At 42.8% G+C, this 23,437-nt stretch overlaps 1 protein-coding gene across 1 annotated transcript; it reads right to left on the bottom strand.

Moving 5' to 3' along the window:
* Positions 1-12,617: 12,617 nt before the first annotated feature.
* LOC148112034 (vomeronasal type-2 receptor 26-like) lies at positions 12,618-22,129 on the bottom strand. The gene is made up of 2 exons (XM_087879220.1): positions 21,602-22,129; positions 12,618-14,319 (listed from the first exon to the last, which is right to left on the bottom strand). Exons 1-2 carry the CDS (start codon positions 21,737-21,739, stop codon positions 13,411-13,413), a joined length of 1,047 nt encoding a protein of 348 aa, XP_087735346.1. The 5' UTR covers positions 21,740-22,129; the 3' UTR covers positions 12,618-13,410.
* Positions 22,130-23,437: the final 1,308 nt, after the last annotated feature.

The following is a 23,437-nucleotide window of genomic DNA, read 5'->3' as shown; positions in this document are numbered from 1 at the left end:
GAGACTCTGCGCTTGATAATGGAACTTATTTAAGACAGAACCGAAACCTGACAGATTTATTATCAAATATCTGGAAAAATCCTTCATTACCATTTATCATACCTGAAGATAATAAAGCTGCTATTGAAATATCTAGATCTGATGCTATCGGTCAAAGATCTAGACATATAGATATAAAATTCAAGCACGTGAGACAATTATCCCAGGATGGATTTATTAAAGCAGTTCATTGCGAAACTTCAGAGCAAATAGCTGATATTTTGACTAAGCCTTTGCCATCTAAACAACACAAATATTTAACTTCTAAATTACAAGTTCTGTACTGTTCTGAATCTGAATGTAATTATTGTTATATATCGAATCGGCATTTAGAGGGGGATTTGTCACAAGTAAATGCCTTATTCTCTTATAGGTGAATTGTATATACATGGGGTATTAGGGGTTAATTTATTCTTTCTCCCTTAATATATTCATATGTAACCACTCCCCTCCTTTGCTCCGCCTTGTAAATATATAAGGGGCTGTATGCACCTCCTCCTTGCTTCTATCTACAATACTTCAGAGAATATAGAATGCCTACTGTAAATAAAAAGTGTTATATTTGAATACTTCACTCTTGAATCATTTATTGAGTCAGATCCTCAAAATTTCGCAACAGCTTTAGTGGCTTCCTATCCTTGAACTGTGAAGACTGCAGGAGTTTCTTGCAGGCACCTTTGAATATCTCTCTGTCCAAGGTTAATGGGATTAAGTGGATCACTCAGATTCCCCTCAGTCCATCATCTCCCCTCCTGCTGCTTTCTGTCCTGGATCCTCTGGCCCACTCCTTTCATAACACTGACTGGCTTCCCTTCATTTCCTGGGAGATTTCTCTTGGGAAGTGGGACATGGGAGGCAGACGGGGCAGCTGGGAAGGAGAGAGGCTGTCCGGTACATGATGTGTGAAAAGATTGGATTCCAAAGGCGGAAAATCTCTTTCCCCCAAAGTGCCCAAATGATGGTGAGAAGGAAGAAAGGAAGGTGGAAAGAAGGCCAGGGGTTGGGGCCTCATTCTTTGGGGGGGGCTCTGTGGCCCCTGCAGAGTTCCCCATTCCCTCCAACAGACCCCAACACCCTCTGTGGCCCTTTGGAACTTCCTCTCCCCAGAACCCCGATTGGCCCCTGAAGTAACAATTGTGCAAGTCTCCGGGCAGAGTCTCCCCCCTCCCACTTTCTCCGCTTCTCTCTCTCCGCAGCCTCTGGAGACGGAGCCCCGATGTGGCCCAGGAGGAAGAGGCACAGGAAGCCCATCCCCTCCAACCCCACAGCCGAGCTGGGAGGAACCCATTGAGTCACTCGTGAGTCTGGTGAGGCTCCTGGCCAGCACGGAGGAGGCTTCTGCGGGGACGAGGCGGCGGGAGGGAAGGGCTTCAGACAGACTGCCTGTGGAGGGTGGCCCTGCCTGACCTGGGCACGACGGAGCGGGGCAGGACGCTTGAGTGACAGCTGTCTGTTTCAGTGAGGGGGAAGGGGAGAAGGGAGGTGCAGCTGCAGGAGGAGCCTTTGGTGCTGTGGGGGGGGCAAGGACTGCCTGGGGAGGGTGCGGGAACCAAAGACAGCCGAGGGACTTTGCTCCACTCACTAAACTTTTAAAACCAGCTTTAGAATAAAAGCCAAATAGGTGACTTTGAGACAATCATTAGGAGATTGTGAGTTCTAGTCCTGCCTCAGGCATGAAAGCCAGCTGGGTGAGTTTGAGCCAAGGTCTAGGAGGCTCTGAGTTCTAATCCTCCCTTAGGCATGAAAACTTTCTGAGGGACTTTCAGCCAATCACCAGGAGACCTTTGAGTTCCAGTCCCGCCTTAGTCCTTTTTGATTGGGTGTGTGAATCTTGGAAATATTTTCTCAGATACTAGAATTGGGGATTTCTAGAGTGTGAGATGGCCGAGTGCCCAATATTGTGTGGTGTGATGGAGGAAAGTGAAATTGTGGGAAGATGCCTTTTCCATGTTGGGAAAAGCCATAAGTCTCTCTGCCTTCTGCTTGTGGGAGAACCAGAGGGATCTGTGTGGTCACTGTGAATCTTAGACTGATCTTAGTCTGATCCATCAGAGCTTTTCTTATTATCTTTAAAATGAAATTCACAAAAGGATCCCATTCACAATTAAGAGCCATTCTGAGGCCTAAATTGAAGAGCAATCTGTGGTTGGAGAGCAGAACAGCTTCCATGGGTGCCTCCTTTTTCTTTTTTTTTAATTGACTTTAATTTATATGCCGCCCTTCTCCGGAGACTCAGGGCGGCTTAAAATGCGTTAAGCAATAGCCTTCATACTTTTGTATATTTATACAAAGTCAGTTTATTGCCCCCATAATCTGGGTCCTCTTTTTTTTTTTTTTGAAAGGATGGAAGGCTGAGTCAACCTTGAGCCTGGTGAGATTTGAACTTCCTAGAAACCAGAAAGTCCCCCCCCCTCTGTTCACCCCCTTCCTGGCCCTGGATGAATATTATGCAGCATTGAAGGTTTGTGACCTGGTCAATGATGCAGCTGCCTTTAGACAGGATCCCCTCAACCTCCTCCTGGGGAGAGTCTCAAGGTCCCCTTTCTCTGGGCATCTTCTCCAGCCCTTCACAGACAAGACAAGCTTGGAAGAGGAGCAGAGAAAATGCTTTAGGTAGAAATTGTAGAGTGCAAAATTAAAGGCTCTGAAAACTGCTCTATTATTTCTGTGGTTAATGAAAGAAAAAAAAATACAGTGGAAATTTCTTTATACATTTTATTTTTTATTTACTTCATTCTTTTATTATTATTTTGGTGTGAAGTACATACCAAAATAAAAACAATCCCAAACTGAAATCCCAGACAGCTCTTCTGCTGATCACTTTCTGCAAAGGAGGTTTTTATGAGGAAATCAAGAAAGAATAATATAAGAGGGATGAAGATTTGCCTCCCCAGCTGAGAGCCAGTCAAACATGGCATTTCACATCATTCCAGCATTTTCACGGAGGTGATCAGGCTGGTGCTTGGTTCCCACAGCTTCCTCCTGGCCTGTTTCCCTCCTCACTCTCTCTCACACACACACTTTTAGCTGCTGTCAGTAGGAACAAGTGCTCACATCTTTTATAAGATGTCATATTTAGTAGCTGTTGCTGAATAGCAAATTCCTCTGAATGACTTTCACAGAGTTCTCTTTAGTAAAAATTATTGAGCTGAAAAGAAAGGGAGCTACAAGAATTCCAATCATTCAACAGTTTCCCATTTTGAAACAGATATTTTTTTCTTTTCCTGCATACGATCTAAATGGAAAGAATTAATATCTCCTTTTAAATAAAAGAAACTTTAACCATTCTTCCAATATCATAAAGGTGTTATATCTCATGTTTTTAGATTTGTTCTGCCTGTGAGCTGCTCCTTTGTATTGAGGTCCGGCCTCAGAAGGATAATGTAGCACTTGGGGATGAAGATGCAGCCCAGCAGACCAGCACTGGAGGCCAGGATGGAGAAGACCTGCACAGCCACCATGGATTTCCCTTTGGTGCTCAGGTAGGTGGGCACAAAAGTCACCCAGACACTGCAGAAGACCAGCATGCTGAAGGTGATCAGCTTGGCTTCGTTGAAGGCCCCAGGCAGGTTCCTGGCCAGGAAAGCCACCGTGAAGCAGATGGCAGCCAGGAAGCCCATGTAGCTGAGGGTGACGTAGAACATGACAACGGCCCCTTCGTTGCATTGCAGGATGATCTCTCCAAGCTGGGAGTGGAGGTCAGACTCAGGGAAGGGGGCAGAAACTCCCAGCCAGATGGAGCAGATGATAATTTGGACTGCAGAACAAGAGAAGATGATGGAGTTGGCCAAGCTCTTCCCCAACCATCTCTTCACTCGGTTTCCTGGTTTTGTGGCCAGGAAGGCCAGCACCACTGTGATGGTTTTGGCCAAGAGAGAAGAAACGGCAACTGAGAAGATGATGCTGAAAACCATTTGTCGGAGAAGGCAGGTGGCTTTCCTTGGTTGACCAATGAAGAGAGAAGGAGACAAGAAGCAAAGCAGGAGGGAGACCAGGAGGATGTAGGAGAGGTCCCTGTTGTTGGCTTTAACAATGGGAGTTTCTCGGTATTTAATGAAGATGATTAAAACAAGGCCTGTGGTTAGGAAGAAGAGAAGGGCAAAAGAGACCAGGATGATGCCCAGAAGTTCTTCATAAGACAGGAAGGTTATAACTTTGGAGATACATTGGACTCTGTCCACATTTGGATATTTATCATCTGGGCACTTGGTGCATTTTTTTGTATCTGAGAAAGCCAAAAAGCAACTTTCCTTAATAGTTTGTCCTTTTATCTTACAAGAAATGCTTTCTTTAGATAACAACTGATAGCAGTGGCATTTTCCAAGAAGTATTTATTAAAGATTTCTTTAAAAAGAGTATAAGAAGGATTTTTTAAAAAAATGTAACTAGGTATACGAAGTTGAGGGAAGTCCTAGGATGTTAATTATTTCCTGTGTAATGTGTAGAATCTTTTTTTTTTTTTTTTTTTTTATTGAAAAGGTTTTCAAATACAAATTTTTCCCCCTTTTCCCCCCCCCTCCCCCCCCTCCCTAACCCCCCCTCCCCACCCTTCCCCCCCTGTGACTTCTTCGTAACAAAAAAAAACCCTAATTCATAACAGATTACTTACTCCCTCCTCAAAATACTGACCTTTACTTACTAAAAGTATTATAAATCCCCCTTTATCCATACATTTCAGAAAAGAAGAAGAGAAAAAAAAAACAAAACAAAAAAAAACAAACACATTATACTATAACTATTATAAAATAACTCTAATTTAGCATAATAGTGTTTTATATCTATGCATTATTGCAACAATTCAAAACCACCTTCCACTTTAAAACTATACAATAAGTCCTACTTTAATAACATTTCAAAGCGGGCTCCCCATAAAATCTAATTTAACATTTATTCCACTCTATCCATTTCCTCCACTCCCCTAAATGTATCACTTAAAAATCCCTTTTCTTAAACTAATCAGTCTGTAGCTAGCTTATTCACCCACTGTCTTACAAATTTACCATACACAACAATTCTTGATATCTTTAATTCACTACCCACACTACTTAAAAATATATATATATATATATTCCATTATATCTAAATAAAAAAAAGAAAAGACAATAACTTTAAATTTATAGTCCATATAATATCTTCTTGAAGTCTTTCCACTGGATTGTTAAAACCAACATCCATAATAGGGTGACATAGCTTGCGGATGCAACAGTTTATTCAAGATCTCCAATCATATCTGCCCCCATCAGTAGTAAACATCTTCTTATATATATAAAAGTAAAAACAACCACCCGAGTGACATTATAATTGTATTCCATATAATAATAATTGTGGGTTTCATCAGGATTATTAATTTCCATCATCGTATTGGGTAACAACCCGATCTTCTGCATGTCCCAATGTGATTCTCTTGCCTTATAATTCAAGATAATTATAATATATTTATCAACACAAAAAGAAGTTTCAAAATAGATAATTCAAAACCATCAATTTGAGGCTCTTTCCATGTCCCAAAATTACGGCAATGCAGAGATCTGCCACTATCCTCAGGATGATATTGACCAATATGTCGCCTCCTCTATGTTTTCACATAATCATTCATATTTTAAAATCACTGGCTTCACTGTTGCTTGGGTTAGAAATTTCTATTTTTGTACAACCTATTTCTTTTTTTGTTTTCTTTTTGTGGGTTTGACCTCCATCCTAATTTTTTGTGTCTCGCATTTCTTTTTTATCCCTTGTATATCCTCTAATTGGTTTCCATGCTTGTCCTTGCCTTGATAAGTCATCACATTAAAATCAGATGGCACTTCTCTCAAATTTGTAGATAATCCAGCTGGGGTATCCGATAAATCCAAAGGCAATTTATCTGGTACAGTCTCTGTCTTTAGTTCCAGCTCCTTCTGCTTATCCTGTATTATATCTGAAGACGTTAAATTCATTTTCAACCTATTTTGATAAAATTCTTCCGCCCTTTCAACAGTATTTAACTGGTATCTTTCTCCTTGATATCTCAATATAATACCAACTGGGACGTCCCACCGGAATTGAATATTTCTCCTTTTTAACTCAGACACCAGAAAGCCAAATTTCTTCCTTTCCATTAATATCTTAGGTGGGAGTTCCTTGTAAATCCAAATCTTTCTTCCATACAATTGCAAATTAGAATTGAAGGAATTTTGCACAATTTTATTCCTAATTTCTTTATCTGAAAAATAGATTACCACATCTCTAGGCAATTGCCTTTGCTTGGCAGTCCAAGAGTTTATTCGATAAGCTCTGTCAATCCTACAAAACACTTCCTCAGGTTGAATCTTTAAAATCCCAGCTAGAAATTCAGAAGATATTTTCCTTAAGTCATCTCTGTTATTTTCCTGCAAACCTCTAAGTCTTATTGCATATTCTGTGAAATTATATTGTATCTTTAGAACCTCTTTTTGAATCCTCTGTTCCAGATATTCTACATTACCAGACTTTTGGTCAGCATCCATTTTAAATTTTTCTTCTGAACTATAATCCTGAATATTTAACAAATCATTTTCAATTTTTTGAAATCTATTGTCCAATTTATCTTGAATTTCATCCATTTTTGACTCTAGTAAATTAGTATTTGTATCCAACCGAATCATGAATTCTGGCAATTTTAAAATTTTTTGCTGCAAAAAGTCAAACTTGGATTTCACCAATTCCTTAGTTTCCTGCTTAAATTTTTCAAGTTGCTGATTCACAATCTCATCCCTTCTTTCAATCTCCTCTAAGAGAAATTCTATTATATTAAAATCAGGTTTCTGGGACTGAAGAGTTAAAACATATTGCTTTAAATTCTTGGTGGGGGAATCCCCCCCACCTATTTGTTTGTCTGACTTCACAAGCCTCAGTGCCATGTTTCCGCCTAAGCAGGCTTTGTTAGAAGAAGAAAAAAAAAAAAAAAACAAGACAAAAGACTTCCAGCCAGCAACACTCAAGCCTCCAGGGAAAAAAGAGAAAAACAAAAACAGGAGCGGAGTTTTGTCTACAAATGTAGCCAGTGGTATTTATTCCGCTACATTGTAATAATAAAAAACGGAAGAACTTTCCCTCTCAAACTCTTCTCCAGCCGCGGCAGACGCCATTTTAAAAAGAAACTTTTTTCCTCTTTCTCTTCCTCTATTCTCTTAAGTAATTTTTAAAAGATAAGTAAAATACTTGCGCTTCAGTATTACAGGTCCAGCTCACATTTTCTTTGAGTAATCTGTCAAATTCGCAAGCTTGCTTTTGACGCCTGGCTCTGCATTAGCAGAGGTCTCCCAAAGCCCGGAGCAACGGCTGGGGATATGGGGCATCTCATCCGCTCCATCCCAAAAGTAAAAGAAAAACTTTTGGGACTCTGCAGAGAGTTCTACCCACCCCTGCCGGCTCTATCTCCGTTTCCTCATGGGAACGGAGTTTTTTCGAGCCGCCGTTCCGTTGTGAAGGCGGCTCTAACAGGCAGTGGAAGCTGACGATCCCTAAGGAACGTCTGGCGGCGGCCAGCAGCAAACAGGAAGTGTGTGTAGAATCTTCATAGGAACCTACATTATTAGAGGTAAATAATGAATCATATAATCTTTTTAGGCAAGCATCTTGAGTGGCAGTTAATATCCTGGTCTTGGAGGATACCTACAGCATCTTGTAACATCTGGAAGCAACCTGGAATTAAGAAGAAACTTCCTAGCAGTGAGAACAATTAACCAGTGGAAAGAGATGGCCTCCAGAAGTTGTGGGTGCTTCAACATTGGAGGTTTTTAAGAAGAGACTGGACAGTCACTTGTCTGAAATGTTATAGGGCAGTGATGGCTCACCTTTTCTGGACCGTGTGCCCAAAGTGTGTGCGTGCGCGAATGTGTGTGCGTGTGCCTGAACCCCCAAAATGCAATGCGCACACGGCCCCTGTGTGTGCACGCTGTGCATGGCATGTGCCCCAGCGCATAGCGCGTGCCTCCCATCCCTGCGCACACCCCATCCCCCGCACATCATGGGTTTAGGGTATATGGGGTGGACTAAGAGACCTCTAAGGTCCCTTCCAGCTCTATTCTATTCTATTCTGATTGATTGATTGATTGATTGATCTACATGACTGGCAGAATATTTGTGTAATGAATTCCCTCCATAACTATCCACAGCACCAGATTATGGCCCAGTGACACCTTCTCAGTGATCCTCAAGGGGAGGATCCAATATACAGTGGATTGAAAGGCCTTTCAGAAGGTGGGCCTGAAACAATTCATCAAGTTTCAAAGACCTCAAATGTTCCTAGAAAGGAAAACTTAGAAATAAGTTAATTCTACATATACTTCCTGCAGCAAGAATCGCATTTGCGCAATATTGGAAAGAACACAACCTACCATCAGATGGACTGATTATTCAAAAAGTATTCGAATGTGCTGAAATGAACGAATTAACTTTAGAATTAAGAGAAAAAGATAATTCAGAATACTATGCGGTGTGGGAAAAATGGGATAGGTGGCTAGAGAACAGAAATAAAAATAGATAATATTTATATGGAAGTTGAAGAGGTATTTACATATGTATATAGTGTGGTGTTTATACGAAGTGTTAATCCAATTTCTATAATTAATGACACTGTCTGTTTGACCACATATTAATCTTTTGGCAAAGAAAAAATTACAATAAAAAATATTAAAAAAAAAAGAAAGGTAAACTTAGCAGCACATATCCAAACTAAAAAGCAGAAGAGATATTTCCTCTGCCGTTAGTAAAACCTACCCAGTCTGCCACCCCCTCCTCCCATCTCTTCCCAGCCCCTCCTTCCAAGTCTTTTTGGTTTACTTCCATTTAGATAAGAAATTGTACAGGTTAAAAATAAAAAAACCAGGTGAGCTTCAATCTGTTTTTGAATTTGGTTCCAGTTCCACAAAGCCTCCCATTTTCCTCAGTGTGACCCACCTTCCTGAGTGGAGAAGGTTCCCTCCGGACAAGGAACGCAGTCGTAGCAGCAAACTGGCTCTCCTTCTCGAGCCCTCTTGACAAATCCAGGATGGCAACTTTCCACACATTTGGACTGAGGCAGGGACTGAGCAGAAAAACAAAGAATGCCAAAGAAAATATGTTAGGACTCTCCGTCCATGGAAAATGGAGGTAGAAATGGATGGAGACAAGTAGCCTCTGGTCTTCACTGAGGTGAATAAGAAACCTCTGACTCCTTCTAAACAGAAGCAGGAGGTAAAACAACTGGCAGATTCTTCAATTAATTCCTCCCTTTCGCTTCTGGCATTTAACACTGCAATAAAGGACTTTTCTATTTAATAAAAATCAGGAGGGATGGAATTGAAAATAGATTTATGTATGATGATATATTTTATTAAAACCGAGAAGAAAGTTTACTGTAAAATATTTAGAAAACTTTTATTTTATTTTTTAATACGAAATTAAACTGTGATGAGGAAAGAAACCTCTGACCAGTAAGATCTTGAAAGGTTTCCATAAAACATGGCAAAGCCACTCCACTTACCGTATTTTTAGGAGTATAAGACGCAGCTTCCTTTTTGGGGAGGAAAATGGGGGGCGGGAATCTGCCTACCAGGTATTCATCTGGCTAGCGTCCTCAGTCTGGTCAGCTCATCAGATTAGCTTGCTGGTTTTTTATTCCTTGCTTGGGGATGAAAAACAGCTTTTTAAGGCACAGCTGAGAGGAAGCAGCAATGAGACAAGCAGGCAAAGCACGGGGGGAGATCGCTTCATTCGGCTGGCGCCTCATTAGGGCTGAAAAAAAAGCTTTGAAAAAGCTACATTTGGAGTATAAGACGCACCCAAATTTTCAGCATCTTTTTTTTGGGGGGGGGGAAATGGTGCATCTTATACTCCGAAAAATACGGTAGGTCTTTTATTCTAACTTTTTATTTTTTTTATTTTAACTTTTATTCTATTAGATTTTTTTAATATGAAATTAAACTGTGATGAAGAAAGAAACCTCTGACCAGTAAGATCTTCAAAGATTTTCCTAAAACACTTCCACTCCACTTAGGTCCCGTCTGTTGAAGAAGTTCCATTAGATGACACCACCTGGCATGGAAGGCAACCAGCCTGGAGACTCTAGGCTTTGGCCACTTGAAATGGGACCTCAGGCTTTGGAAAACAGAGAAAAGACACCAAAATTTCTCTCACTTTATTGAGCAACTTTATCTGTGAAAGAGCATCTTGGTTGATAGCAAGTCTCTGTCTCTCAAAATACGCCAGAGCCTCTTCTCGGGGAGACTCCTTGGGGAGAACCAACAAGCTGTCAATGCCCAGATCTGCTGTTATCTCTCCATTTTGATCCAAGTACAGTTTTCTGTCAGAAATATTCCAAAATTCGTTCTTCTCCAAAAAGGGATGAAACTAGAATGGGAACATCCAAGAATTTGAAAAACAGAAAACTTTATTTCTTACATTGAATCTTTCTTCTACAATTGTCTCATCTCCAAATATGGTTAAATAGGATACAAATACTCAAGGTTGACTCAGTCTTCCATCCTTTCTAAGGTAGGTAAAATGAGGACCCGGATTGTGGGGGCAATAAGCTGACTTTGTATAAATATACAAAAGTATGAAGGCTATTGCTTAACGCATTGTAAGCCGCCCTGAGTCTCCGGAGAAGGGCGACATATAAATCATTTTTTTAAAAAAAATACTGCCATTATCTTCAAAAGTGAATGAAAAAGTTTGAAAAAAAATTGTCAATCATATACTGACAAAATAGAGAGAAAATATAATTGATACAATTGGTCAATTATAGGGAACATTCTAGAGCAGATGACAAATAAAATGAACAGAGAGAAAAAAAAGATGATTCATAAGCTCTTTGAAAACAAGAGGTTGATTCCCAAACAGCATGGGTTGATCAAGAAGAAAGTTGTCAGGCTAATCTTCTCCCTGGTCAGCCTGATGGAAAACACATCCAGATGTGCTAATTCTAATTAATTGTAATGCAACATTAACAAAATGTTGCAGATCTGAAAGAACAAATCTCCCACCAACTCTTTTCTCAGCCTGAAAAGTTAGCCAGGATCCTTTCTGAGTTTCTTTCTCTCCCATTATGCAGCTGCAGGATTCTCCCCTCTTCTCTGATGCTTCCCCAGGCAGCCTCTCTTCCCCTCATCCCAAAAGTCATTCTCACACATCATTACACTTCCTAAAGAGATTATGGGAACTCTGGTGATATCACTGGATTTCAGTAAAGGACTCACAAACAATTTTGTGATGTGATTAGAAACCTGAGGGCTGGATAATAAGTGGATAAAAACTGTCTTCAAAATGATACTCAAATAGTTTTTAAGCCTTTTTAAGCTTTCCTATGAAATTTGAAGGTGATGAATAACAATTTGCTCATCAATTTTTCTATGTTGTCATTAATACGGTAATTAATACGATCTTAGAATAAGCTAATTTGATGTGATTTAAAGAATATAAAGTCTTTCAACTTACAAGCCTTTTTTGAAACTTCATTTAAAAAGTTTGATAAAATAACAATGGTTTCAAATCAACTTAAAGACGATAATCAGAAGCAAGCAACAATTGTTGAATCAGATGGATTGGATGGATGGACTGGAACTGAATTTGCTGCTGGCATCCCTGAAGGAGGAGTCTGGTTTGAAGGCAGGCTGCTTGGAGATGGCTGGAGAGGCCATGGACCCTGAAGACTCAAAGTGGGCAGAAGGGATGACTTAAGAAATGGATTCTTTCAAGAAGATTGAGGGAGATTGGGGAATGAACTTGTCATATTTAACTGGAAAACAAGTCTTAAGAGTCTTTGTGTTTCAATTTACAGGAGGTCCTGTGACTTTGGGGAATGGAAAGCAGTTGTTGGGAAAGATCCTAATTAAAATTTTAAGGAAATGCATTATTATTAAGAATCAAACAATGATGTTTAACCCTGGACAGATTCTGGATGGATCAGAGATAATGATTGTGATGGTCTGCGGTAGATAAGAAGCTCCTGTAAATTTTCTGTGAGTTAAATAGAATAGCAGATAACAGATAATTTTGAAGTTTTGATATGTAACTTTATTGTTGGATTGCCTGTTAACTACGTTTTTTATATACAGCAGATAGATGACAGGTCAAGTAGTTGCAAATAGATGTATAGTTTATAACTGTGGGCCTATTTTGCAATGGGGAGAAACTATTATTGCTGAATTGTATTCAACTGGGGGGACAATATGCAAGTTTTTGTCTCTTTTTAATGCACAATTTAAAAAAATGTTTCTTCTAATTTTGTTTTGTCTTTGTAATAGTTTTATTTTCCAAAACTTGTATTTTACCTTTTTGAATAAAATAAAATTTAATAAGAGGAATATCAAGTTTCCAGAAACAATATTTATGATTAGGACACAGAGAAGGGTACATGAGTAAAAAGCAATAGAAAAAATCTGAGTTTCAGCAACTAAGACTTGACTAACAACAGAGTCTCATATAAGAACATGAATGGTGGACTGGAAGAAAGATGAGGGATATCAAACTTCATATGTATGTTTGTGAAAATGATCTCAAAATCATAGTTAACTGGAAACCGAATCTGAGTCAGCAGGGAGAAGTTCATGGAAAGAAGGCAAATGCAGCCATAAGAATCTCAGGAAGTGAAAGTTCTGGTTTGGGGAGACCCCGACTCAAGGACCAGCTCCCCTTGCAGGCACCACGCTTGGAGGAGAATTTGCTGTTTTAGAGCTGAGCCAGTAAAGCAGAGAAGTTCAGTCTCCTCTTCATGGATCATCTGAATGCAAAGACGGAGCAGCCATCAGTCAGAGAAGCTTTAACTGGGATTCCTGCAGAGAGGAGGGGTTGGGCTAGATGGTCTCAGGGTCTCCTCCAAATTTATAAAGGCTGTCATGCCACAACAGGTATCTATTGTGCTGTTGTTGCTCTAGCCCCACCTAGTGGCCAGGGGCAGATAAGCCTAACTGTATGGTCTGAAGCCAGACTCCCTTTTCTCTCAGCCTTTGGAGGAGACGGAAGCAGCCGGTTTGACCGAGACACATGGTCATCCGGAGGCCTCCGTCCCTCACACGGAGCATCGCTGGAGAGGTTCCAGCTGCTTCTTTGTTGGCTGTTAGTTAAGGCTGCCTATCTCCTATTTATATTTGAGTCTCACTCTTTGCATTTCCTCAGTTTCTCCGTGCCCTTTTCTCCCAATGAAACACCCAGATCCACCCCAGGCTCCCTTTCACTGGAGGAGAAGAGGGGGGTTTAGCTGCCTGTTGAGCTGCACACAGACCCACCTGCAGTGGGGACGGAACAAAGGGGAAATTCCACCATGCTCATCACAAACCCACAAATACAGGAATTCAGCTAAGAAGGAATACAGCATTTTCAAATGAGCAGTGTGTAATATAAAAATGCCATGGTATGTACTCTTTGGAACCATTATTCCTTCAGCAATTGAATTGGACAGGTCTGTTGAGTTGGTTCCCCTCCTTCTCCTCTGGATTCCTCCTCCAAAGGATCTAAGATTAATGGATCCATATCAGGATCCCATACCTGCCATGGCTGCAGCCTTGGAGACCCCGAAGTCTTTTCTCCCTCCTTCCTTCTCTTCCTCGATCTGGAGGAATAAGCGGCATTCAAGGCCTGGGCCAGAGTCTTTATCATACTGTAATAGTGATAGTGATTTGGGATCCAGATCCTGTTCCTTTTCTCCTGGGTCTCCAGTGGGGCTTTCTGGGTGCATCTTCTGCGGCCTTTGACAGAAAAAAAGGTCTTTGAAAGAGAACAGAGAAAATAAAGATCTGGAAACTTTTCTTCCACAAAGAAATGGGGTTCAAAGTCATCATCCATTGGCCTTTCTTTTCCCAGATAACTAAAGTTCAAAATACTATGGATGTATTTGAGAAGTCTGCGCTTGTCTATTGGATACTGTAGAAAATTTGTGAGGATCCAGACTTTCCCTTCAATGGGTCCTGGCAGACGCATAAATATTAAATGGAAAGGAAGAATTCTCTCCCAAATGGAAACATTTTCTATGAAATGAATAAAGACGTTGACTTGTCTCCATTTAGAGAGGGCCTCCCTGAGGGATGCTGTATATCTAGTTGTTGACAATCGTTGTGATACAACCACACAAATTCCACTCCTGACAAGCACAGGAGGAAAAATCCTCATGAAATTCTCTCCCTTCTCTGTGTCCGAAGCAAAGAGGCCAATCAGGGTCCATCTGAAATGGAGGAGCAGGTGGACAATTGCTGGGTACAGAAATCCTTCTTTGGGGAGAATATGGTAGAAAAAGGGGAATTTCCTTTTATCACTCAGAGCCTCTGAAACAATTGTATGGCTGATCTGAAAAAGTAATGAAGAAAGCTGTGTTATATTTGGGGTCAGATCAAGTCCAAAATGTTAGATTTTAATAAATCCAACCTGGTTCTCCTGAATGTATTAGAATAGTTTGTTAATCAGACATTGTTTAAAATATTAAAGACAGAATATTAACAAAATTGTATCATAATAATGGAAAATAATAAGCAAATTAAAAAACAATAAAAATGTAAACCATATTACTTTATCACCCCTACAGTTTATCACAATTAGATTAACACGTGCAAATGCCAACTGGAGTATTCTATTCCAATAAAGGATCTACCGTATTTTCCGGCGTATAAGACGACTGGGCGTATAAGACGACCCCCTACTTTTCCTGTTAAAATATAGGGTTTGGGCTATACTCGCCGTATAAGACTATCCCTCTTCCAACGCACACCAAATAAAAATTAAAAAAACATCAACTGGCTCACCCACAATGTAAAAGCAGCTGTGCTAGACCCAAAATGGCCCCTGAAACAAGCAGGAACCTCACACAGCCCCAAAAAGCCCAAAAAAACAACTTTCACGCTTTACACACACACAACACAACACAACACAACACAACTGGCTCATCCACAATGTAAAAGTAGCTGTGCTAGACCCAAAATGGCCCCTGCAACAAGCAGGAACTTCACACAGCCACAAAAAGCCCAAAAACCCAACTTTCACACTTTACACACACAAAATTCCACATACAGCTTTGTGAGATTTTGTGTGTTTGTGTAGTTAGAGTGAAACACTACAGAAACACACTAAATCTCAGAAAGCTGCACAAATATTATTTTATTTTATTTTATTTTATTTTTATATGAAAGCTAAATTTAAAACTTCCTAAACTTTAAATGGCTAGGTCTAAAAAAGAACTTAAAAAAAACCCAATTAACTATTTTTTTTTAAAGATCCCAAAGGGGAAAAAAACTTACGTACCCAATAGAACAGGGGTCTCCAACCTTGGCAACTTTAAGACTTGTAGACTTCAACTCCCACAATTCCTCAGCCAGCTTTGTTTTGCTGGCTGAAGAATTCTGGGAGTTGAAGTCCACAACTCCCTGCCTGCTTGGTTGTAGGCAGGGAGTTGCTTGCTGATGGAATGGATTCAGGCAAGCGAAGCAAGGCAAGCAGCTAAGGCAGTGGTTCTCAACCTTCCTAATGCCGCGACCCTTTAATACAGTTCCTCATGTTGTGGTGACCCCCAACGATAAAGTTATTCCTAAAACCATCAAAAATATGTGTTTTCCGATGGTCTTAGGCCAGGGGTCCCCAACCTTTTGGACCTCAGGGACCACCAACTTCATAATTTTAAATTTCGCAGACCACTAATACGAATCCAGTGCCCCGCTTGCTGAAGCACCTGGACTCCCAGTACGGGATGGGGTCCTTCAGGCACTCTCCATCCTCTCTGTCTCTCTCTCTCATTTTCGCTTTCTCTCTCTCTCCCTCTCTTTCTTTCTCTCCCACTCTTTCTCATTCTCTCTTTCTCTCTCCCCCTCTCTCATTCTCTTTCTCTCTCCCCCTCTCTTTCTCATTCTTTCTTTCCCCCACTCTTTCCCTTTCTCTCCCCTCTTTCTCATTCTTTCTCTCTCTCTCCCACTCTTTCTCTCTCATTCTCTTTCTCCCCCCTTTCTCTCTCTCTTTCTCCCACTCTCTTTCTCTCCCCCCACTCTCTCTCATTCTCTCTTTCTCTCTGTCCCCCTTTCTCTCCCCCCCTTTCTCTTTCTCCCTCCCGCTCTTTCTCTTTCTCTCTCTCCCACTTTCTCTCTCATTCTCTTTCTCTCTCCCCCTCTTTCTCTCTCTCCCCACTCTCTCCCTCTCATTCTGATTCTCTCACTCTGATTCTCTTTCATTTTCTCTCCCTCTCTCTCATTCTCTCTCTGATTCTTTGGTTCTCTTTGATTCTGTCTCTTTCTCTGTCTCTCATTCTCTCTCTCTCACTCTCTCTCTCTGATTCTCTCTGTCTCTTTCTCTCATTCTCTTTCATTCTGTCTTTCTCTCTCTTTCATTCTTTGTCTCTTTCTCTCTCTGTCTTATTCTGATTCTCTCTTTCTCTCTCATTCTCTCTCTCTCTCATCTCATGGGCCAGCCAGTGTCTTGGGGCTGAGAGGAAGTCAAGCATCTCCCTGAGAGACTGAGGGCCGGAAGAAGTGTGGGAGCGAAGCACTACTTGAACTTGTGCGGCATGAGCATTCGCCTTGGTATATTTGCGCCAGCCGATGGCCAAGGCAGCCCTCATCTGTCTGCTGAAAGTGCAGCATCAGGATTCTGCCTTGCTATATTTGCGGCGCAAGGCAGCCTTTGTTTCCTGCTGCTTGGGACTCAGAGCGGTAAATAGCGTCTGATCCGGAGAGCTGCTGGATTTTGCTCTCTAATCCGGATGCCAAATCGGCCCCCTGCAAACTCTCGTCTCTCGAGGAGCGCTCCCTGAAGCGGGGCTGGAAACTTTCGTTGGACTGCTTGAGAGGAGAGCTTGCAGGGGGGCGATCTGTTGTCTGCAATGGAGAGCGGCATCCGGCTTTTTCTCTCCGCTGTAAGAGCGCTGTAAGAACGGCAGCCCTCATCTCCTAATGTTTGGGACTCGGAGCGGTAAATGGTGATTGGTCCAGGGAGCAGCTGGATTTTGCAGTCCCAAGCATTAGGAGATGAGGGCTGCCACTCTTACAGCGCTCTTACAGCGGAGAGAAAAAGCCGGATGCCGCTCTCCATTGCAGACATCAGATCGCCCCCCTGCAAGCTCTCCTCTCTCAAGCAGTCCAACCAAAGTTTCCAGCCCCGCTTCAGGGAGCGCTCCTTGAGAGACGAGAGTTTGCAGGGGGCCGATTTGGCATCCGGATTAGAGAGCAAAATCCAGCAGCTCTCCGGATCAGACGCCATTTACCACTCTGAGTCCCAGGCAGCAGGAAACAAAGGCTGCCTTGCGCCACTCCTGACACAAATATACCAAGGCGGAATGCTGCTGCCGTACAAATGAAAGTTGTGCTTCACTCCCACAGCTTCCAGCCATCACAAACGCCGCTTCTTCCCGCTTCTGCCGCCCCCTCCCCCACCGCCACAACAGCACCATTCATTCCGGATGGCGAAGGCTGCGCGCTCGTTTTTCTGTATTGCACCACCATCAAAACCCCTGTGAAAGGGTTGTTTGACCCCCCCAACCACTGAGCTAAGGTAAGCAAGCCAGGAAAATGCGCTGCGCACTCCCACCCTTTGCCTGCGAGCCCGGACGCTGATCCGGACGGCTGCAGAACGAACTGGGCACCGGCTGTCATGTCTTTTCTGCTGTGCGGGGTTCGGCACCTGGGCTCCCGGGGTTTAAGCCTCTGGGCCAGCCCGTGCTGCTCCAGGATGTTCACTTCGGGCTCCTTGGAATCGCTGCCGGGCGGTTCTTCCCGTTGGGGCGATGGTGGGTGGCAGCGATCGGCGTCGCTTGGACTGCGGGAGCCACGGCGGACTCCTTCCCCACGAGGTATTGCTCTGCATTTCACCACCTCTTCCAGGCTCGCAGCCACCCACCATCGCCCCAACGGGAAGAACCACCCGGCAGCGATTCCAAGGAGCCTGAAGCTAACATCCTGGAGCAGCACGGGCTGGCCCGGAGGCTTAAACCCCGGGAGCATAGGTGCCGAACCCCGCACAGCAGAAAAGACATGACAGCCGGTGCCCAGTTCGTTCTGCAGCCGTCCGGATCGGCGCCAAGCCAGGAAAATGCGCTGCGCACTCCCACCCTTTGCCTGCGAGCCCGGACGCTGATCCGGACGGCTGCAGAACGAACTGGGCACCGGCTGTCATGTCTTTTCTGCTGTGCGGGGTTCGGCACCTGGGCTCCCGGGGTTTAAGCCTCTGGGCCAGCCCGTGCTGCTCCAGGATGTTCGCTTCGGGCTCCTTGGAATCGCTGCCGGGCGGTTCTTCCCGTTGGGGCGATGGTGGGTGGCTGCGATCAGCGTCGATCGCTGCGCACTCCCACCCTTCGCCTGCGAGCCCAGGTGCCGATCTTCTTGGACTGCGGGAGCCACGGCGGTGCTGGCCGGGCTGGGTCTGGTGCGGTGGGCGGAGATGAAGGAGCAGCCTCGGCGGCAGCAGCAGCAGCAGCAATTACAACGGGAAAAGCCATGGGGAAAGGAGGACGAGGAAGATCTGGCAAGGCGGTGCGAGCACTTCATGGCTCCTCCAGTGAGCGGATTGCGAGAGCTGCGCGACTGGGGCGGAGACATGCGAAGTCGCATGGAGCTTCTCATAATGGAGACTCAGAGCCAGGTGTGCAAGGCGCTGGCCCAGGTCGACCGCGCCGCCGCTTTCACCGTGGACTGCTGGGAAAGGAAGGAAGGTGACCCGAATTCCGGGGTAGAGTGGGGACGCGTTCCTTTCTCGTGGGCCGCGCACTGCCTGGCACCTCTTGTAGGTTGGAACTAATTCAGAGTACAGCTTCCCCTCAATGTTGCCGGCGCTCCCAAAGTGTCATCAGTCAGCGCCAGCAACTCAGATTCGGGTACCCGGCGTATAAGACGACCCCCGACTTTTGAGATGATTTTCCTGGGTTAAAAAGTCGTCTTATACGCCGGAAAATACGGTATTATAATTTCCCAGGATTGATGCATCTTTTTTTGCTTCTCTATCCCAGATTCTTCCTGGAGGAAATTTTTTAACTTCTTTCTCCAGTTATACAAGAAACAGGCAGACCTCAAAGCCTAATAAGATTTGTCGGTTGCATAATCCAAGTTTGGTCTTTAATTGAAGTTTTGTCTGTTCCAACAGCCACAATTTTCAGAGTCTGTCAGTTTCCATAGATTACATTTTATGCCAATAATACCCATATTTTCTGAATTTAGGCAAAGCAGAAATTGTGTAAATTCCCAAATCTGCTCTGAGGGCAGCAGCTGGAGTCCTTTTGTCCACCCCAAGATCCTCCTCAGAGGCTGAGATTGGGTTGGTTCTGCTGGTGGTTTCTCTCTGGAGCCCCAAACATCAGATTGATGTAAGAACATGGGGGAAAACTGGGCCTCAGATACTTTAATCATTGGGGCTGAGGAAGCTGGAGAGCTATGAGGTTTTCATTTAAGCACCACTTTCACTCCTGCCCTTTCTCTAACTGAGCTCCTTGGATGATGAGGGAGCCAAGATTCAGGCTCAGAGAAAACAACCCCAGGTAAGGAAAGGTGTTACTTGCTCTAATGGCTGACCGTCTATGGCTATGATGTCATTTCCCAAAGACCATAAATTTTGAACTTGATTTATAAATTATCAGATAATTATTAAGACAAAACAATCCAATGTGTAAGTATGATAATATCACATTATCTGTATAAATCAGTGTATTCCAATAGGAATTTAGCAGGCTAAACATGTGTACCTATAACAGAATTTATAACAAAATAAAAGGGTTGGAAGGGACCTTGGAGGTCTTCTACTCCACCCCCTGTTCAAGCAGTAAACCAGGCATAATAGCAGTAACTGTGAGAGGGATCCTGGAGTCTTAGTGGACAACCAATTAAATATGAGTGAAGAGTGTGCAGCGGCAGCCAAAAAAGTCAATGCACTCCTAAATTGCATTAACAGAGGGATACGATCAAGATCAAGAGAGGTACTAATACCACCCTATAAAGCCTTAATAAAACCACACCTAGAATCCTGCATCCAGTTTTGGTCACCACAATATAAAAAAGATGTTGAGATTCTAGAAAAAGTGCAGAAAAGAGCAACCAAGAGGATTAGGGGACTGGAGGCTAAAACATACAATGAACGGTTGCAGGAACTGGGCATGGCTGGTCCAGTGAAGAGAAGGACCAGGGGAGACATGATAACAGTCTTCCAATATTTGAGGGGCTGCCACAGAGAGGAGGGGTTCTAGCTGTTTTCCAAAGCACCCAAAGGCCGGACAAAGGCCGGACAAGGAATAATGGATGGAAACTGAACAAGGAGAGATTCAACCTGGAAATAAAGAGATAAACTTGCCTTCAGAAGTTGCGGGAGCTTCATCACTGGAAGCTTTCAAGCAGAGACTGGACCGTCATCTGTCAGAAATGGTGTAGGGTCTGCTTGGACTACATGACCTACAAGGTCCCTTCCAACTCTGTTAATCTGTATCTATCTATACTATTCCAGACAAGTGGCTGTCCAGTCTCTTCTTAAAAGCCTCCAGTGATGGACCACCCACAATTTCTGAAGGGGAGACGTTCCATTCCTCACCATGAGGAAATTTCTCCTTAGTTCTAGGTTGTTTCTCTCCTTGATTAGTTTCCATCCATTGTTTCTTGTCTTGCCTTCTAGTACTTTGGAAAATAGATGGAGCTCCTCTTCTTTATGGCAGCTCCTCACATATTGGTACATTGCTATGATGTCACCCCTCCTCCTTTTCACTAGACTAGACATCCTGAATTACTGCAACTGTTCCTCATATGTTTTAGTCTCCAGACCCTTAATCATCTTAGTTCCTCTTTTCTACACTCTTTCCAGAGACTCTACATCTTTTTTATAATATGGAGATTAAAACTGGATGTACTATTCCAAGTGTGGTCTTGCTAAGGCATTATAAAGCGGTACCAATACTTCATGTGATCTTGATTTTATCCCTCTGTTAATGCAGCCTAGGATTGAATTGACTTTTATAGCTGCTGCTGGCTCATATTTAAGTGATTGTCCACTAGGACTCCAAGATCCCTTTCACAGTTACAGTTATTGAGCCAGGTTTCACCTCATCTGTAAGTGGACATTTGGTTTTTCTAGCCTAAGTATAAAACCTTACTTTTCTCTACAATGAATTACAATTTGTTAGATAGGCCCAGGGTTCAAGCCTACCTAGATCCATCTGGATCTTCAGCCTATCTTCTGGGGTGTTGGCTATTCCTGCCACTTTAGTGTTGTCTTCAAATTTGATGATTTCCCCATTTCTCCCCTCCTCCAAATCATTCATGAAGATGTTGAAGAGTACTGAGTACTAGGTAAAATGCTAATATTGCCAACTTCAATTTGAGTGGATAGGACAGGCATCATTTATGCGTGAAAATGAAGATGCCAATAGAGGCCCCAACAACCAGGGATATTTTTGATCAGTTAAATAGTTGTTAGAATATCTTCTCCAGGGAATGTATTGCTTGCATTTCAGGCCTTTTATGATTAATCTCAACATGAACATAATGGGGTAAAATATTCACATTTTTGCTAATATTGAGAAAAGCAGCTCTTGAATTCCATGGAGAAGACATGATTGGATCTATTGCTCACCCACCACCACCACCCACCCCTCACTTTACCAGGCCGAGAAAAACACACAAACCTGTGGGACTTTGTAGGTGCCTCCTAATGTTGACATCTGGATGGAGATCTCCCTGTCAGCTCCATCAAGAAGAGCCAGGAGGTTGTCCTTCCTTCCACAGCCATAGTTGGGGACATTGGCTTCTCCAGTGGAGAGCATGTCCAGCAAGGCATCTGAAGTGCAGAAAGGGCTCACATAGTTGTCGTGGATGTTGTAGCCAAATGTGAGATTGTGCAAGAGATGGGAATTCTTGTTGACCAGTTGAATGTTGAAAATGAATAGTAAGCAATAATAAAAATCGTAAGAAGTCCTATTGAAAAAAAAAGTTGTTATAATCAACAGCCACAACAAATAGTTTTGTTATATATAATATATATAATCCTCCACAAGCCTACTGAGCCCTAAGCCAACATTGATCCAAAAGCAAAGATCAGTTACACAAATATGGAAATGGGCTGAGGTACAGCAACTACAACTGATTCCACCACTACTTTAAATAAAATTCATTATTCAAGTGATAAATTAAGGATAGAACTGAAGGAGGAAAATAATCTGCAGGCCTTTCAGCTTTTTTTTAGACCCCTTTTTGAGTCTCTTTCACAAAATCAGACCAAAGAGAGAAGCCATGGAAATCAAAATCATTCAGGAAATTAGACATATTCCCCAATATTCACCAGGCTCAAGATTGACTCCGCCTTCCATCCTTTCGAGGTAGGTAAAATGAGGACCAGGTTTGTGGGGGCTATAAGCTGACCTTGTATAAAAAAGAACACCGCTTAGGGGGGGCCGAAAGCCATACTAAGCAGGTATATACAAAAGTATGAAGGCTATTGCTTAACGCATTGTAAGCTGCCCTGAGTCTCCGGAGAAGGGTGGCATATAAATTGAACCAATAAATAAATAAATTCATATAGGAATAAATGATAAATAAAAATCAGAAAAGGAGAGTGTTAGAATGGAGGGACTGCAACTCCATCACACTGAATGGCTTACGGATCATGGAAAACAAACTGAAGAGAAGGAGCCACGTTGAAAAGCAACTTTGTATGCAATCTTTCCATTCCACTGGTGACTATACTGATTAGATGGTCTCCTGGTCTGTAGTAGCTCCATGGTTTTCCATCCTGGTGCTCCAAACTCAGCAGGCATTTCATTCTCAGCTTCCCAGAGACTGGATGGGACAAAAGCAGCATCAGAGGCAGAAGCCGGAGGTTCATAATTCATGGCGTGAATCAATGAATCTTTTTCCTGTTTCTAAAGAAGAATTAGAAGAATCAAAGGACTCTCACAAGGTGGAACATCCAGTTGCTTTTTCTCAACACAGAGAAACACTCAGCTTCAGCTGGAAAGGAGAGAGACGTACATTCAAGAGCACAGACTCTGCCTGTCCCAAAACTCCATATTTCTCTGCCCAAAGTCTCCCCTGAAGAATTCGGCCAAAGAGCAGAGCTGAAACTTTTATCATAATTCTCCCTCTCAGGAGGGATCCCTGGATAATTCAACTAGTTGTTGGACTTGGAGATTGTTGGGAAATTCTCTGGAGGGAAATGAAAGGGAAATAATCCTCATGTAATTCATAATAACAGGGGCAGAGATGGAATTAAATCGGTCATCTAGAATTGAGAGGTTTGGAGTCTCCATGCTTCAAATTGGCTCCAGAGGGAATACACGACACCTGTGGCTGAAGAAAGAAAGAAATCTGATATTCGTTTGCATAGTGATTAAAGAGAAAATCCCAGAGGCCAGTTAATGCCAGAGCATGTCACAGATCTGAAATAGCTGCCAGCTGAGTTGGAACCAAAATTTACTTTATTTTGAAAGCTAATGCTCAAGGGCAAGACACAAAAGGGCTGATGC

Source organism: Pantherophis guttatus, chromosome 15 (genome assembly GCF_059756535.1).
Source record: "Pantherophis guttatus breed Tessera chromosome 15, ASM5975653v1, whole genome shotgun sequence".
In the NCBI taxonomy this organism is placed as follows: domain Eukaryota; kingdom Metazoa; phylum Chordata; class Lepidosauria; order Squamata; family Colubridae; genus Pantherophis; species Pantherophis guttatus.
The sequence above is the reverse complement of the archived record's forward strand: the minus strand, read 5'-3'. Positions and strand labels throughout refer to the sequence as shown.

Coding starts and splice junctions, on each gene's coding strand:
- LOC148112034 (XM_087879220.1), bottom strand. CDS start 21,739: ATGCTCTCCACTGGAGAAGCCAATGTCCCCAACTATGGCTGTGGAAGG. Junction 14,320..21,601: donor GCACCTACAAAGTCCCACAG/GTTTGTGTGTTT, acceptor TTACTTTTTCAG/ATCAGCCATACAATTGTTTC.